General features: G+C 36.3%; 1 protein-coding gene across 1 annotated transcript in view; it reads left to right on the top strand.

The window, feature by feature from the left end:
* Nucleotides 1-17,459, top strand: part of LOC150104603 (BCL11 transcription factor A-like) — a 152,765-nt gene that overhangs the window by 121,622 nt on the left and 13,684 nt on the right. The window contains exon 2 of the mRNA XM_090395218.1: nt 10,031-10,492. Within this exon, the coding sequence (XP_090251344.1) occupies nt 10,031-10,492 (462 nt within the window). The remainder of the gene's footprint in view (nt 1-10,030; nt 10,493-17,459) is intronic.

Below are 17,459 nucleotides of genomic sequence, written 5' to 3'. Positions count from 1 at the left end.
TTGACAGGTCAGCAAGTGATGTTTACGAAACCTATTCAAGATTCGGAAATCGCAACAGAAATAAGTTTTGAAATATCGCGTCTTATAGCAAAAAAGGTGTCGACCATTTACTGACGGAGATTTCGTTAAAGATTGCCTTGAGATAGCTGCTAAAAAAATTTGACCTGAATCAGCCAAAAAATGTTGAGAAAATTCAGTTAAACAGGATGACTGCGCAAAGAAGAATTACTGCAATGTCGGAAAATGTAAAGGGACGATTAACATCTTATTCAAAGAAATTTGCCTATTTTTCATTAGCTATTGATGAACCAACTGACATTACTTCCACAGCCCACTTGTTAATATTTGCAGGTGGAATAACGCAAGAGTTTGAGGTAAGTGAGGAGCTGATTCGAATGAGTTCACTGTCAGATCAAACGAAAGGTAATGACATATTCACTGGGCTTTTCGAATAGTGTTCCAAAATTGATTTAGATCTGACAAAATTATCAGGTATCACGACTGACGGAGCTCCATCCATGATAGGAGCTAATTCTGGATTGGTAACATTATTGAAACAGCATTTGGGACGGCACGACGATGAGTTGATACAATTCCACTGTATACTGTATAATCCACCAAGAGAGCTTGTGCCCTAAGAAACTGGGATTTGAACATGTCATGAAAGTTGTGGTTTCAACGATTAATTTTATAAAATCCCGTGGCCTTAATCACCGGCAATTTAAAAGTTTCTTGAAGACACATTGAAAGTGAATATGATGACTTAATTTTTTACACAGAAGTGAGGTGGCTAAGTCGTGGACAAACATTGGAGCGGTTCCTAAATTTAATTGATGAAATTGAAATCTTCATGACTGAAAAAAACAAAAACGTCGCTGACATAAAAAATCCGAATTGGTTATGTGACTTAGCCTTTCTGGTTGACATTACTAATCATTTAAATACGTTAAATACGCGACTTCAGGGCAAAGATCAATTGGTTACTCACTTTACGGCCATATTTTGTCTTTTCAGTGCAAGTTAAATCTATTTCAAATCCAACTGAAGTCAGGGAATTACATCCATTTTCCTAATTATAAGAAAGTTTCTGAAAAGTTCAATGTCAACTTCAAAACTGTGTATGTTGGAAAGATTGATAACTTGATATCAGCCTTCAAGGATCGGTTTTCTGATTTTAAAAAAGTGAAACCGTTGCTAGCTTTATTTAGCAATCCTTTTGCCATTTTGCCCGAATCAGCACAGCTTGAACTCATCGACATTCAAAACGATGAGAGCCTGCGAAATAAATTTAACGAAGGTAATTTATTAAACTTCTATCGTCGTGTCGATAAAAACAAATATAAATGGTTGCTAGATGATGCGTTAAAATGTGCAAGCCTCTTTGGCTCAACATATATTTGTGAACAAACTTTATTAGTCATGAATATTAACAAATCGAAAAATAGCTTGACTGGTGAAAATTTAGAATCAATTTTGCGGTTGGCTACTACAAAACTCGAACCAAATATCAAAACAATTGTCAAATCAATGCGATGTCACGCATCAAATTAAATTCACTTACTTTTTATTACTTTTTTGTAACAACTATGATAGGTATAAATAAAATAAACAATATATGGTATATGATAACTTTCAAGTTTTTTTTTTTGGCGGCCCTCCCATAAGTAACAGTGGAACTATGCGGCCTCGACCTTAACAAGATTGTGCATCCCTGATCTAAACCTTGTCTCACACGTAATATTAATGTCACTATAGGTTCCCAAACATTCGTGGCTGTGACCATCGTTTAATTGAATTATGAGTTAACTGATGCCATTGGTTAGTGTGCATTAGGAATGTGGGTATTGACTAATGTGTATTTTACTGTTTTTGTAACTAAAATCATTAGATAAATAAATAAATATATCCAAGTGACTCATAGCACCACGTTCGTGGTAAAATACAAACTTTTTCATATTTTATTAAATTTTTGGTTTTCGTATATTGTTTTCAGTTTCTTCTTTCTTCGCGAAATCGCTAGCACAGCGGTGTCTTGAGTGGTCAGGTGATTAGTTTAATAGAAGGCATCCGTTGAATGACCTCTTAAAGAGCGGATTTTTTTTTTCTTTATGTGAATTCCATCTACGAAAGGTTGTAAACCATTAGTACTGTAAGTGGGCTAAAGTTTTATTTATTTATTTTTATTTTCAGGCTTAGAGTTTGATTTTATTTCGTCATTTTATTGTTATTGGTTTTTTTCCCACTCACTGTGTGTTATGGTTCCACATTCAGTTTTCTTTTTATTCATCTTTGCTTCTTTTTTTCAGCTGATTGTTTTTGCATGGGAGTTAACGTCTTATACCAGCAATACCTTGCAAACTATTAGCAAATTGAAAACGTCTACATTCGTATTTAGTTTGCTACTTTATTGTACATTCACTGCCTTACATCTATCATTATAAAGAACTTTTCCATGTTATTTTCTTATGTGCCTCATACCGTATGCTGCTGATTAATCCAGTAATATTTTCTTGAGAAATGCTAGCATGTTATGAGTGCAGGTATTCAGTCGTGAAGCTTTCAACATCTTCATTCGCTTCCATAGAACAATAAAGGTAGACAGAAATTACAGCATAATGGACTCAACATTCCTGTGTTAGCATTACAAAAGAATAAAAAATAACGCTGGATTTGAATGGTGAACTTCTGAAATGTTTAAAAAACCAGTTTTTGCATCATGTTGAATATACTTTTTACGTATTGCTTGGAAAAATGTTTTCACATAAAGAAAGCTTTAACTTCGAATATATAGACTTCGAAGCATCTCTAATTTGTATAATCAAACAAAAAATGGGGAAAAAATTTTGCGTAGTCACTTGTTCTTTTAATTACTGTACCATTTTAATCTTTCGGAATACAGTATTGCATATGATAGTGTCAGACTACCAGTTGTATTTGCTTCTTAGATAAGGACAAATGCAAATAGAAAGAGAACAGAAATCAAATAATTGTTGGTAGAGAGTATCAGTATTTCAGAACTGCGCGTGTAAGCAATTGGCACACTAATTAGTTGTAGTTTAGTCCACTTGAGAGAGAGAAAGTGTTATTTCAACGACTACATTTGAAAAATGTCATTCTATGTTTGTGGGTGGGTGTATTTAGTCTGAAGTAATTTATTAATTGCAACTCGAAGTTTCTCAGACAAGCACACATTCCTCCAGCCTTTCAAAAGAAATGCACCATCTTAAATATGCAGAGAGCTGTACAGTCTTACCCCCCCCCATCTCCCCCTTTCCTTTCAACTTTCGCCAGGCGGAAGGCATTTGTACGACCACCACCTCGATCGTCCATATAGGAAGGTGTTCCTGCTCGTGCTCTAAGTCATGTATATCGTTTCTTGCTCCAATTGTTGTCGTCTTTGCGCCAAGCAGCGAAAACAACGTGGACTGGGCACTAAGACCCCCACGCCGTATTAGACCCACGTGTCCAATTACTGGGGACAAATACCTTTCACGCGAGGTGGCACATGGACTACCTGCCCTCTTCGCAGTCAGAGGCCGGAACACAGGAAACAGGTTTCCGCAAGGCCAAGGGAATCCACGTCGAGCAAGACCTTATAGCAAGATCTGCTGGCTCAACTAATTGTTGCCGCCTGGATGCGTTCTCCCTCGGTTCGCCAACTAGTTGGGCGGCATTACCGCCAATCCAGATTGTTTGCGGTCTTCGTAACGTCCGCTGGCCTGTGTCGTCACTGCCGGCTACCTGTAGCAATTGGCGGCTGCCAGCTGTAAATAATCCCCCCCCCCATACAACTTTTTTTTTCCCTTCTGACCGAGCGTTTATGCCTAGCCGTCGGTACTTGCGACGATCTACAGCAGACAGTGGAACCGGTCACACGGGCCCTAGGCGTTGTGTTATCTTGCTTTCGGCAGAAACTGACCTTTGGGGTGAGGTCAAAGCCAGCGAGGTCGCATGAGGCCATCAGGGGACGAATAAGACACGGTTTGGGTGTCCAAGAAGGTCAACAGTCCCTTCGTTGTCTTCTGCATTTCAGTGTTAGGTCCTGACTGATGAAGACGGAGAACCGCACAACTCCGCGGTCTGCGTTCTGTCTTTCCAGCGAGGTGTTCAGTTAGCGTCCCCATGGGAGTCAGCCATGAGAGGTAGGGTATTATAACGCATTCTCATTCCGTTTTTATATTTAGATTTAAAGAGAGATTTAATCTAGTTTCAATTAATTCTGACTCTACGATTATTTCGCCTTATGTGTCGAGCCATTTGATCTTAAATGCGGACTTCCTGCTACTCAACTCATACGTTTATTATTCGAAGACTGTAGTGTATAGTATATATAGTAAAGCGTTACAACTGCAGTGATAAGAAATATATACCTGTGCACAAGAATGGGAAGAAAGTTATAATTTACTAAATCATAATTCTGGAGATATCAGTGATAGTATTTATCTTGCAACATATTTCTGCGAGCGTGTTACATATATTCAATGTTTTCACTTCCGCACAGGTAAGCAGTCTTAAAAAGACATTGATAAATGCACGCTTGCTATAAACACGTAAGTTGCTTCACATCACAGTATCATTTCACGGGGCCTAATAATCCGTAGTTGACCACGGTTGGTGCTCGTTAGTGCTAAGTAACAATTATTACCGTTTTATCGAAGTGTTCTTCATCTGACCACAATATGTTTGTAATTATTAGGCTACTGCATGACGTAATTAGAGTAATCTCTTCCTCTCCAAGATGCAAACAAATTAGTCGGAAAAATGACAACAGATTTGTTTTTATGTTTTAACAACTACTGTAAGATATTATAGGAAAGAATCCCCCCCCCTCAAAAACAAACGTGAAAGCTAGAATAATCCTTGGAAACAGTAATTAGTTAATTTAATTTTTATTTATTTATTTTTGCAAATTTCCCTCATTGTCCCTTAATAAAATCAACAAAATCATTACAATTTAAAAAAAAATAATGGCCTTCTGTCTGCGGCATGTCTAATGCTCTGCTATCAGTAAACTTCGAGTTGCTGGTTTGGAAATGTTAGTGTCATCGTATAACTGGATTAGTTAAAGGTAGAGAAGAAAGAAAGATTCGAACGTAGTTTCTTAATAACAAATTCCAAATTAAAATATCTTAAAGAAAATTCAAGTGCTTTATGGGATGTGAAACCTTTATTGGTTTAGAAGTGCACTCAGTGGTGAAGGCACTTCTATCATTAGGTGCTTGGTCGAGTCTTGTTCAGCTATTCGCGTTCTCGTTAACCCTACTGTTTGTTAGAGGCTAATCCCCTTAAGAGCTACTCGATTTTTAGGACAAACAAAACGGCTACTACACGTTCTGAAAATCCCCGCAGTCCCTGCGACAGCTGTGCCACTTGTTTCACCACCCACGTGGTATGCGGACCTATCGAATACACCGAGCCTTCAGGGGAAAGCGATCCTCTGTCCCAGATGACGTACTTATTAACCAGGAAATGTGCCTGAACTACGCGTCACCACGCATTCAGGAGAAATGTGTAGAAAGGCGAGCAGTTTCTAATTGCACGTGAAAATTGTCTCTCTGTGTACTCTTCTTTTTTCTTTTTTAATCTCCAACACGGACGAGTGGCTTTAGGATGCTTGTTTGTCCAAGGGAAACATTCTGTCGTTTATTCTCAATAATTGAATGGTGCATTCTTCACAATCCAAATGTGTGCATCCTCTAAAAGAAAAGTTTCAAGCAAGAGTTTTCGTATTGGATGAAATCTAAAAGCAACTAAAGAAAGTAATTTACCACAATTTGAAATACCCTTCCGTTTGTGACAAATTTACGTATTGATCAATCAATGTCAAAAGAGTAATGCTTTTTTTTTTTGCCACACCCAAGTTTGTTTAGTTCATCGAATAATATGCAAATAGTTATTTTTACTCCAACCTATCAAATGTAAATACTATGCTCTTTTATGCAGCATAACATTTTAAATAAATAAATTGGATTAAAAGAAGCGCAAACGAAAATTCAACAGATGTGGCAAATATTCAAAACTAACTCGTTTATCCAATTGCAGTTTTTAAGCCGACGCCATTTGCTCGAGAGACTGTGTGAGTTTTCTTTTTTTAATTAACATTTTCCCCTGTTCTTTATTACCATTTCTAATGAAATGGGCACCCCAAGGTGTTTCTCACTGTGGTAGTTCAACTTTACTGGGAGATGCTGAGCAGTAAAGAAAGGAATTTTCGTTGCACTTAGACCTATTAAAAGGTAGTCTTTTGATTAGACTTTCTGTTTTGTTATCGATTACGTGACAACATTACCACTGTTAGATTTTGCATGTAATTCATCCCTCTCTAGCTGGCACTAAGCTCATCATTGCGATAAGCGTAAGGAAGACTTCACTACTCATTTGTATAATGTCAATCAAGCTGCAGGGTCAGAGCTCTGGGAGGCCTTACGAAATGACTGCAGGCCTCATTATTTGCAAGGCAGCTGGTTCTTTCTCTCCCTCTCTCCCCTTCCTCCCTTCTCTCTCTCTCACCGACTTTAATGAACGCGAGGGGTTTCGCACGAGCAGGCCATTTCCCAGCCAGTGCTTTCTTGATCAGTGGATTTTTTATGCCTTATCTGCAGCCAAATGAGAAAGGAACGACCCTCTGCTAGAACATTATTGATTAGGAGGTACTCTGCATAGTCCCCTTTCCCTCGTCTTCGTTGTAATTATACTGGAAGATGACCGGTCTCCCGGAGACTGCATTTGGTCCGTCTAATGCTGTAATCCTAAAGCACTGAATGGTAGTCTCGCTCTCTCTTCTTTATCGAATGTTAAGTGAACGCGGATATGCAGTGATGCTCTTCGCATGTCTCAGCCTTTCCCCTCCCCTTTGAAGAGCTTATGGTATAGAAGAGGTTTCAGTGTCACAAGGAGAGACCGGGAAAAGTTCTGTAGTCTTAATAACGTTGTTGCATGAGAACTATAATCGTAACAACGAAAGTATACTGTTTCACTTTCTCTCCTAGGAGAGAGAGAGAGGGAGAGAGAGAGAGAGAGAGAGAGAGAGAGAGAGAGAGACACTTATCTATACGACATGTCAAGTATAAAAGCGGTTCAAATTTTTTTTAATAAATTAGTGAAATTCTTCATCTTATTATTTTATTAAGATTCCATAGGACTGGAAACTAAGTATATTTTTTTATTACTTATTTGCTTACTACTTAGTTTGCTTACGCTGAGATGTGTTGATTTTAGAAATGTCTAACATCAACGTTACGTTTATTTCTGGTTAGTGCCTTCAATTTCGAAAATTCTAATCATGAAAACAATAAATATTTCGAATGGTTATCATCTATAAATACTCCAAACGCCGCTTATACTCTTATGGCTGTCTGCCATATTTGAAGTTGTGCCAACTTAGGCTTTTTTTCTATTGAATAGGGACAGAGGTAAAGACTGCCTTGGGTGCTGAACTGAATGAGGGATTTGGGTGGTTTAACTAAATCCAAGTATAACACTATGAAATGTTACTCGCGTTTTCGCGCTATAGTCTGGAGTGTCATTTTTTGACTTTGCCCTAAGGCTAAGATTATTGCTCACATCTCTGATATTGCCCAAGGTCATATTTAAAATAATTAAAATGCGCTTTCAATACGTGTAGTATGTTGCATTGACAAACAGAAAACCCAAGGGCAAAATGGGTAGGCTTTTCGAAGTATTCTTAGAATCATGGAGCAAGAGTATACATCAGCGTGGTCAAGGATTTTTAGGGTGGAGATCGCTTCTAGGAAAAGGAAAGTGTTTTGTGTAGATCCAATATTCACTTTAAAATAGAGATGTTCGCTGTTTAAATTCTTTATAATGAAATCATTAATTATAATGTAATAAAGTAAACGTATTGATAAGACGATTTGCTGTTTTCATAGATTTATGCAGGAAGCAGAGTTTATGTAATACTTACGTCCAGTACCGTACCTGGACATTTTAACCGCCTGAGGCAGGATATCACCTCAAGCAGCAAAATGTCTAGTAAGAGGCGCCGATCTTTAGAAAGAGCGACGCCTTTTACAAGTCACGCCCTGAGGCTGTCTCTCGCCTATCGGACTGGCCCTGTCGACATCATGGAACAAACAAAAATGCTCAACCTCAGAATACGTTTCTGAAGATCCACCAAGTACTCCTATTATTCCCAGTTAGAGATATATCCGTTTTCTCCCACCATTTTGTGACATTTTTGCAATGTTATTTGCTGATAACTAATCTATAATAATTCATGACGAAACATGTAACAAGATAAGTAGTTCCTTATCTACATTTCTCTCTTAATTGCATTTCTTTTAACACCGATCTGTTATTCTCTTCTTGATTTTTAAAAACATGTTTACATTCTTCTTGAAGGAATCTTTTCGGTTTCAGTACATTTAATTCATTTTTAAACGTGTACATGTGTATCATAGTCCCCAAAAACGTGTTTGCTAATAATTACAGCTTACAAGCATTTGGCCCATGGTCATAACTTGTTTATGAGCCCCAATGAATACTGTGGCATTTGAATGTTCTTTCTGTATTATTCCAAGTGCAGACGCATCCGAGATTTGCCCAGTGGAATTAGTATTCCTTTCTGAGACGCAAAATTTCCAATTCTTTTGGTCACTTCTATTATGCATATTTCATTTTCGATCGCGCTATATGAGGTATGCCTAGCCCAAGGACACTTTTGTCAATGTCTTTTGCAATTCAAAATTTTCAAAACAAATTTAAATAATTTACATAAGTTTTATAAATTATCAGTTTCACAACTCACAAATTAAAAGAAAAATTGAAGCAAATACTTGTCATTGTTGAATAGCGGTTACCTAGGCGATTCAGCATTAGAAAATGCTGCTGGTTACTTCGCAACTTGATCCGTAGAAGGCGTTGTGTTTTCCGGAGCTATATACGTTTTTGTTTATCATATATAATATAAAGTACAATCGCTTGCATCCAGAATTGCGCATATACTAATTTAAGATAGAAATGAAAGAAAAAAGAGAAATAAACGAAATACTTGGTAGTAGCAGTTGGTTGCTGGCATATTTTTCAGATAACTAACCAAGGTTAGAATTGAAGAAGTAAGATGTTAGATACATTTTTTGAAAGCCGGATTACTTAAAATGAATCTTCATCTTTGCAGATTAGCAAATCAAATAGCCAGGACATGTTAATTTAAACAATTAAATTAGCGGTTTAATAGTACCAGTGCTACGTTAGATATGAATTAGAATAGCAGAAATGATTTATGAGCAAAGCATAGTGTGATGACTGGAACAAAAAAGAAAAAAAAAAAAGGGGGAAATCACAATAACAGATCAAGTTAGGAAAACCACATACAGGAAATTGGGAGGAGGTATTGGACAGCCTGACACATCTTCCTTATTGATTCGGAAAATACCAAGTAGAACATGAAACTATCATAATATATGTTGCTGAAGTCAGAATATTGGACTATTAGTTTCTTGTCGTTCATACTTTTAAATCCAATAATTATCGAGTTTTTAAAAGTATGGATTATATTGATTTACTGTGCACATTCCTCTAATGATTTTAACTGTAGTTCTGTTGTCACTTATTATTATTTATTTATTTTTATTTTTTCATTGTGAGCAAAATGCGAGTTTGTTTTTTTTTTTTCGCATTTTTCTCATAAATTATCTTCCTCCAAAAATACTTACCACATATACTTCTGCATTCGTGAGTAACCTATCATCATTAATAAGGATGTACAAGAGGAATACATTAATAATAATATTTTTTGCGTTTTTGAATGTATAGATTTGTCCAGATTACGTAACGCTGTTGTGGATGGGATAAACGCTTTTGTAATAGTTAGGCTGATTCCATTGTACTTATATAGTACTACGTGTGGAAGAGTGAATATGATGAGGTATAAAAGCCAGAAAAAACAGCATTACGTAATTTATAGACTAGTCCTAGGTCATTGCATTTCTTTATAATGTTTGTAAATATTGCATTTCACGATAGTAATATCCTTTCTTTCTTTTTCTTTCCTTCTTTCTTTCTTCGACAGCTGAAACTGATATTCTTCACGATACGTTAACTTGTGGCGCGTGCCAGAAGGACTTTGCCCTGTCCGACATTGTGAAGTTTATTGAGCACAAAGTGCAAACATGCAACAAGGAGAACTGTCTTTTGTATGACGATGGAGACGTCGATAGTGACTTGGACAATGAGGACAATAAACAAGTGGTGGGAGCCAAAAGGCCTAGCATATCCGCCCCAATATCCAGGGCCATTTTGTCGCGGAAGGACATTAGGAAGAACAACACTGCAATATCTCGGCCAGCGTCCTCTATGGAGGTGGAGTCGAATTTCGTGGACGATGAAAATGGTAGATGTCACAGTCGACGTGACCTGACGCCGCCCAACTCCGAAGATAATGGAGAAAAAGATGAAATTCAGGAACGCACTTACATAAAATCTCCCAAGACTAAAGAAGTGGTCGATGCGGACACTAACACAAATAACTCGGGTAAGCTATGGTTTATTGCATGTTTCATATTTATTGCTGTTCATTAACTTTTTTTTCTTTTTCTGTTCATCAGAAAGATGAACAGAAAAAGAAAACGAATGAAGCATTGTTAAGATTCAAGCTTGAATCTTAACATTTCTTTATTCTGATTTCACAGTGTGTGTAACAGAATGTCCCGCAATGAGTATGCTAAACTTCAGGGGATAATTACGACATTCAGAAATGTACATCCAAGTAAAAGTATACATTTTAAGCAACTATTATAAGCTCTTGATTGATGTTCAATTTTTTTAATTCTTTTTACCATTCAAGCGTATGTTCAAATATGATATTAAAACATTTTGCTATTTCCAAGTCCAAAATAAATATTTAAAATGGTATTCTAGAGTTTCTTACAATTGTCATAACGCCATACAGGTTTGGAATTGGAACCGTTTGACACGAAGAGGTTAGCGCCTGTAAATACATGACCTCTCTCGTAGAGTATTTATTCTGTTCCATCCGTATGCATTTTCTATAAGTATTTTCATGGACACTTTCTCCAAGCTGGCCAACATCATTCCTCTACTTTTCCTTAATCCTATCAAAATCTTGGCAACATCCATACACAGTCCGCTTCATACTTAGCGAAACTAACATCTTATCGAACAGCCTTTCACACACTGCTTTCCCCCAGGACTAAACTACAACCTAAAGGCGTTAAAAAAAAAAAAAACATATCTAAAGGTATCTTCTTCTTCTCCTTAACCATTTGTCCTTGCTTTCACTGACGGACTTTTGTATCTCTCGCGTGTGGTTTTATAAATCAGAACATTTTTGCTTAAAATCACTCAAGGAATCATAACTTAGCAGGATACATTATATCAGGATAATTTTCCAAATTCTGAATTAATAATATATAACTACGCACGAAGCATGAAAACAGTGTTTTAACATCCGATGTAGAAATCTATTATTTTCTAGAAGTACATTGCTGCGTCCATACAAATTGTTTTCCTGAATAACCGATCACATCTCACACACAAACATACAAATAGAGTATTAGATAATTTCATATGATACCTCACTATGTCATTTTGGAACCTGGTTTATCTAGTCTTAATCTATTAATAGCTATAAAGTGTACGCTAAATATTCGAGCCTGTGTGAACAGGGCTGATATGCTCCCACACAGATTTGATCAATAGTGATTGTTACTATTATTCAAGCAATGGATGTAATAGTTCTTCAACAGGGAGAAAATGGAACCGTCAATAGTGCTAGTTTCTCGCTATTGAAGAGAAGTCATGTTGGATCAATGCTTCGGAAATATTAAGTAGAAATCAATAGGTGAAGGTTTTGCGACAAATACAGATTCTGATGTGTGTGTGTGTGTGTGTGTGTGACAGATCTTACACCGTACATCTCTATTTCTTTTATAGATAGATTTGGAATCAATCTCCAAAAAAACTTTATAAACATGTCTTTTGAAAGTATCGACACTTTTTTTTTTTTTTTTGCTACTGTCTAAAAAAAATTATATAACCAGTTTAGCGGTAAGTAATGTGTTGTTAAGTTATGTTTTCTGTGTATTAAAATAATTCATTTTAAGACGGATGTGACATAAGGCTTTCACGTGCATGACATAATGCATGACAGCAAAAAATATTTAATTTTAATGACCATATTTTCAAATTTCAAAAACATGAAATTGCTTTGAGCCCTGCTTGTGTTTTGAATGGGTTTTATTTATATTTTCCAAATATAAATAAAAAAAAAAGTCTTCTGTCTTCAACTCTATGTGTTGTAGGGGCTTAGACATACTAATTGAAAGAAAACCCGATTTTTTTCTTATATTACTGTCGTTTGTCAGAATCTAGCCGAGAACTTTCTCTTAATTATGATTACTTAAGTGTAATCATATAATTATAAATTAGTTATTTTAAAAAAAAAAAATTTTTTTAGCACAATTTAACGAACGAGTTGCGAATCCTGGATGGTAACAAGCATTCCTGGATTATTATATTAACTTAAATAATTTAGTTCGTAAAATAATAAAATGTTGTAAAGCATATTTGGAAATATTTAAATATTTCAAAAATATGAATGACGGGGGAACAAATAGCTGGAAGCTGGGTGCTAAGTAGCATTTGCACTCCCTACTTCTGTGCTTTTAGTGGAATTCATTGTTTGTTGGAATAGTGTTCCTGTAGCTGGAATTCACGAAATTAATTGCAATAGGTGGAATTAAAATTGCATGCAGGATTCGTTGAAATTGAATCCAAGTGAAATACTGACACCTTTATAGGACCAAAATCTTATTTATCAGCAAAGTAAAGAGAAAAGTCGCGCTGTTTTGTTTCCATATAATTACTGCTAATCATCTACTCTGTTGGTGGTCATGTTGCTATTTTAATCCATTTACATATTTTGTCTTCATAAGAGGCTTATTCAAATCTTTCCCTATAAAATATTTCGGGAGTACTCTGACCTGTCAACACTATTCTTAATCTACCAATCGGAGCACAACGAGCTCTCAGGCAGAAAGTGTCCACAATGTTGTAAGGAATAAACTAGCTGCTTATCTTGTTCAAATTGTAATAAGGTTAACTGTACTAGTATTATTATTATTATAGCACTTCACCATATTTTCTAAGAATATCGACAATCTATTGGATAATACACCATTTAATTATACAGAATGATCCGCAGATTAAATCTGTTATATGCCTATGTTTCCGCTATTATGTATTATATACAATGGAGAGATTTGATCACGGCATAAAGATATGATTGCGCGAAAGAGGTTTGTCAATTTCACATGAAAAATTACTCATTTTCCCAAACACTATTAGCGATAGGGCGTCAAAGCATGGGTGCACTGAATGATAGTTGGATTCCAATTTACCTCACATCCGCTCCAAATGCGAACAGTTTGAATGTCTGTATGCACACGCATGTTAGATATGAAGTCTCTACCCTCCTCCTGAAGAAAAATTCTTCGATACAATAGTGTTATATGGCTTCAGTTCACAACTAGAAATTCCCGAGGAGTCGACTAAGTAGCACCAAAAACAGAACTCTGTTCGTATGATCTTTCTTTACCGAGGTTTCAAAATGAAATTGGAAAAGAAAAAAAAAAAAGTCATATCTAGTGCATTATCTGTGGTGACAGCTACATCGTTATTTTGTCGTTATCCTCCCAGGCAACAGGCTGTTTAGGTAACAAGAGAAGGCAACGTCATCTTGCTCTCTTGTCTTGTGTCTGTCTGAAATTGGTTTAGGTTCTTGTTTAAGTATCCTGTGGTTGAACAGCTACTGCTTCTTGTATGTGTTTGAAGAAAATGACAGATCAGCTCTAGAACCGATATCCAAATTAACAAGTGCGCCTCATCAGAGCATTACTTAGCTGCTCACATGTTATAATTGGGATGTCAGTTGGAATTGTTAATTTCTAATTGTTGGACAGGTTTGTAAGGTAACTAATCCATCTTACAGTTTTCTACTTAACTAAACACGGAAGTGGAACTTAGAGGTTAGTCACACCCGGAAATCTTCAGTGTTTTTGGCGACGGCGCAGTGGCTAAACCGTGATAAGTAAGTGACTAATAGTATTTCCTCTTCACTAAGCCACATTCCATTTTTCAGTTAAAGTTCTCTGTAAATCATGGGTGGGGAATCATATTCATATCCTCCTGTAAATGAAGCCCCAATGTGTGTGGATTATGCATTGTAAATATGCCCTTTATATCCACGATTTAAACCATTTTCGATCCTATTAATTGCCTCCTTGTGTAAAAGCAAATTCCTAAAATATCGAATACGTCGAAATTAACAACAAAAAAGTTTTTTTCTAAAGGAGTTATTTAATAGGCATTTTCTGCACGCCAACGAAAATAGAATTAGCATGCTTCTATTTCTCCGATTTCGCTTCATCCTCTTCATCCGGAAGTAGGGGTGGTCCTCTTCGGGATTTTCCTCCTCACTGACACTATTCCGTCGCTAGCTCTTATTAACGCAGACTTTTCGGACATTATCGGCTGAAGACGGCCAACGATATGAGAAGTCTCCTGCTGGGATGGCGTGAACCAAACTTTATTAAATCCTTGGAATCACTCTCTCCCGCCCTTCCACCCTGAATCCACGGGAATTCAAATAATTAAAACGGAAGAGGATTACGTGGGCTACGGCACAACTGCCTCTCTGAATCGGAGGATTCGGGAAGTGAATATTTGATTACCTTCATTGAGGGAGGGTTTGGACTCTCGCCCCAATATATGCATGTAGTTATTTGGCAGGCTAACATCGCGATGTTTGTCGGCCACTTTCTCCTACCTTGATCTGGAGAGTGTACTTATTACATATCGAATCTCCACCATTTTTTTTTCACGTTTTTCTACATGCATGAATGCTTCGAAAGCATCTATTATCATTTCGTAATAAGCGTCTCGCTGGTAAACAAATTTTATCCGCCTCATTTATAGCAACTTTGTTTTACACCTCATCTGTCGTCGATACGCTCTTCATGAGTTACGGTATATTAACCTTTTGTCTCATGACCCACGAAACACTTGAACAATGGTTGGAGTTCTGTAAAGCCAAATGATATGCTCTAGTGATTTATCTGGCTTTATCAGCTTTGGATTTCTTTGATGTGCTCATTTTTTTTTTTTTTTTTTTTTTTTTTTTTTTTTTTTTTTTTTTTTTTGTCATTCCTCCTCTTATGATTTGCATTGAATTTTCTAAGACTTGTTAATGCTATACTAGTAACTGAAATTTCTTTGCTGTTCTCCTATCTTAAAAGGGTGAATATATTTTAAAAGAATAAAGCATTTTATTTTATTTTATTTTATTTTTTTGTACGTAGGGTGAATCCCTAATGATGAATTATCTCGTGTTCCACAATTGCATTATTAGTTGGTTGTATTCAAAATTTTTTTTCTTGCGTTATCTAAACAATTCCTGTTTAAACTTCCTTTAATTGTTCTTATTAATATTTGTGCGGTTTTAGGTCGTAATAGTAGGCTCCACTCAGTGCTGTTTGGTGCTAGTGTGCAATGGGTGAAACGCGGCCAATACCTAAGATAGAATTCAGTACATTAACGTAGGTTAACACCCCGTATATATATACATACATATGAAGGGAGGAGTGCAAACAAGAATCTACACCCTGGTGACTGTACCGAGCTAAGCAGCTCTGGCCCATTCATATATAATCGTTGAACTATTTATTTACTTAACTGAATCCATTCGATGAAAGGTCATAAAGTTTGGAGTCTAACCGAAGGGAATAAAAAAAATAAAATAAAATAAAAGATCCGCATTTACCTTCCCTAGAAATAAATGCAGTGTTAACCGGTGTCCAGATTGTACTGAACCAAAATTGAGCTGGTTTAATTAACTTGAACCATGGATGTAATTAAAAAAAAAAAAAGGAAAAAAAAAAAGACGAATGGTGCAGTGTTTGTTCGCCTTATATCATCATTACACATTCATCAGAAAAATTAGTAATGATAGGATCATATAAATTAACTGATCCTAATGGATTAATATATACATCAATAATCAGCTAACAGACAAAGGGAAAAAAAAACTTATGATTTTTTGTTAGCAGCTATTGCAAATGGCTTAAACTGTCTAAAATACATTTGGCAACATTGCATTCTAAATTTAAATGATAACTGCAGTGATAGCGGGAGAGAGAGATGAAGCATGAAAAAGATTTCACTTTGTAAATCAACTTTCATGCAGATTTGTAAAGTATTATTTGACAATTTATGCACGAAATATCACCTACTTGTTTTGAAATAATATACAGTATACTGCTTGGCATAATGTATTCTATGGGCAAGATTTAACTTTATTCATTCCGTTTCGATTTCCCAATATAAAGAATGAGTTTTTGTTTTTTAGAAAAAGGATTATAGGACAGGAAGTTTCCATCAACTTGAGCTGATGTAAATATATGAAACATTATTTTCCGTTCCACCACCGTCTGTTCGCTAATTGACTATCCCTCACAACTTTGCATCATCCACGAGTTTTCAGATGCAAGTCCAATCGTTTTTTTATAAGTGTGTTTCTAAACATGGTAACATATTTCTAGGACAGCCTGTTGATCTTAGACTGCTCTGTTAAGCAGGTGAGGTGCAAAAAAGCAACTAACATTGTTTTCTGTATCTCTTGACCCAAACAAACGATACAGCATAAATGACAACAGATGTGACCTAGTGTCTGCTTTAAGAATATTTAGACACAGGGCAGTAATTATTCCTTATATCACGGTCAACCCTTTCTTGATTAGGAAACAAAATTGCCCCTCGGAAATAGTTCCGTCCGCCTTTGATCTTGGGGATATGTGTTTGTACCGGTTCTCATACGGAATATTACTGATGGGACGACCATGTTTCTGCTCCCGTCCATTTCGTGCCTATGTGCACTCGATGTTACAATAGCTTCGAAGAACATCCCTGATATTTAACTACTTATACCCCTTTTCGCCAGCTTCCTTTGCATTGTCACAATATGCAAAAACTAATGACACCTGTCTAATATTTCAAACGGCGACAAAATTAAATATAGGCAAAAGTTAAGTAACGGTCGACCTTGTAGCCTTAAGTTGTCCTAACTGGGTTGCAAAAACAACTACAGCCGTAGGAAAAATTCTGAGCATAAATAATCATCGCATCAAGCTGACCTTTCGACTGGTGTTCATATAAACTAACTCGGTATATCATATAGCTAGTTATATATGAATTTCAGTTACTATTTAAAAAGTATTTTATTACTTTATGGAAATGCTTTCACAAGGAAAAGCAACGTAATGTGACAGCTTTATTTTAGTCACGAATGTTATATCATTAATAAAATTAATCAGGGTTGAAGGTCATCTAAAGGGACGAACAGGAAGAAGGGCAGTATTTTCCAGGCTTGGACAGGTCAGTTCTTTTAATATGTAGAATTCAATCCCCCCCCCCCCCCAAAAAAA

This window comes from Typopeltis vanoorti, chromosome 7 (assembly GCF_054136105.1).
Source record: "Typopeltis vanoorti isolate ZY-2024b chromosome 7, IOZ_Tvanoo_1.0, whole genome shotgun sequence".
NCBI lineage: Eukaryota > Metazoa > Arthropoda > Arachnida > Uropygi > Thelyphonidae > Typopeltis > Typopeltis vanoorti.
This window is presented reverse-complemented; position numbering and strand designations above follow the sequence as displayed.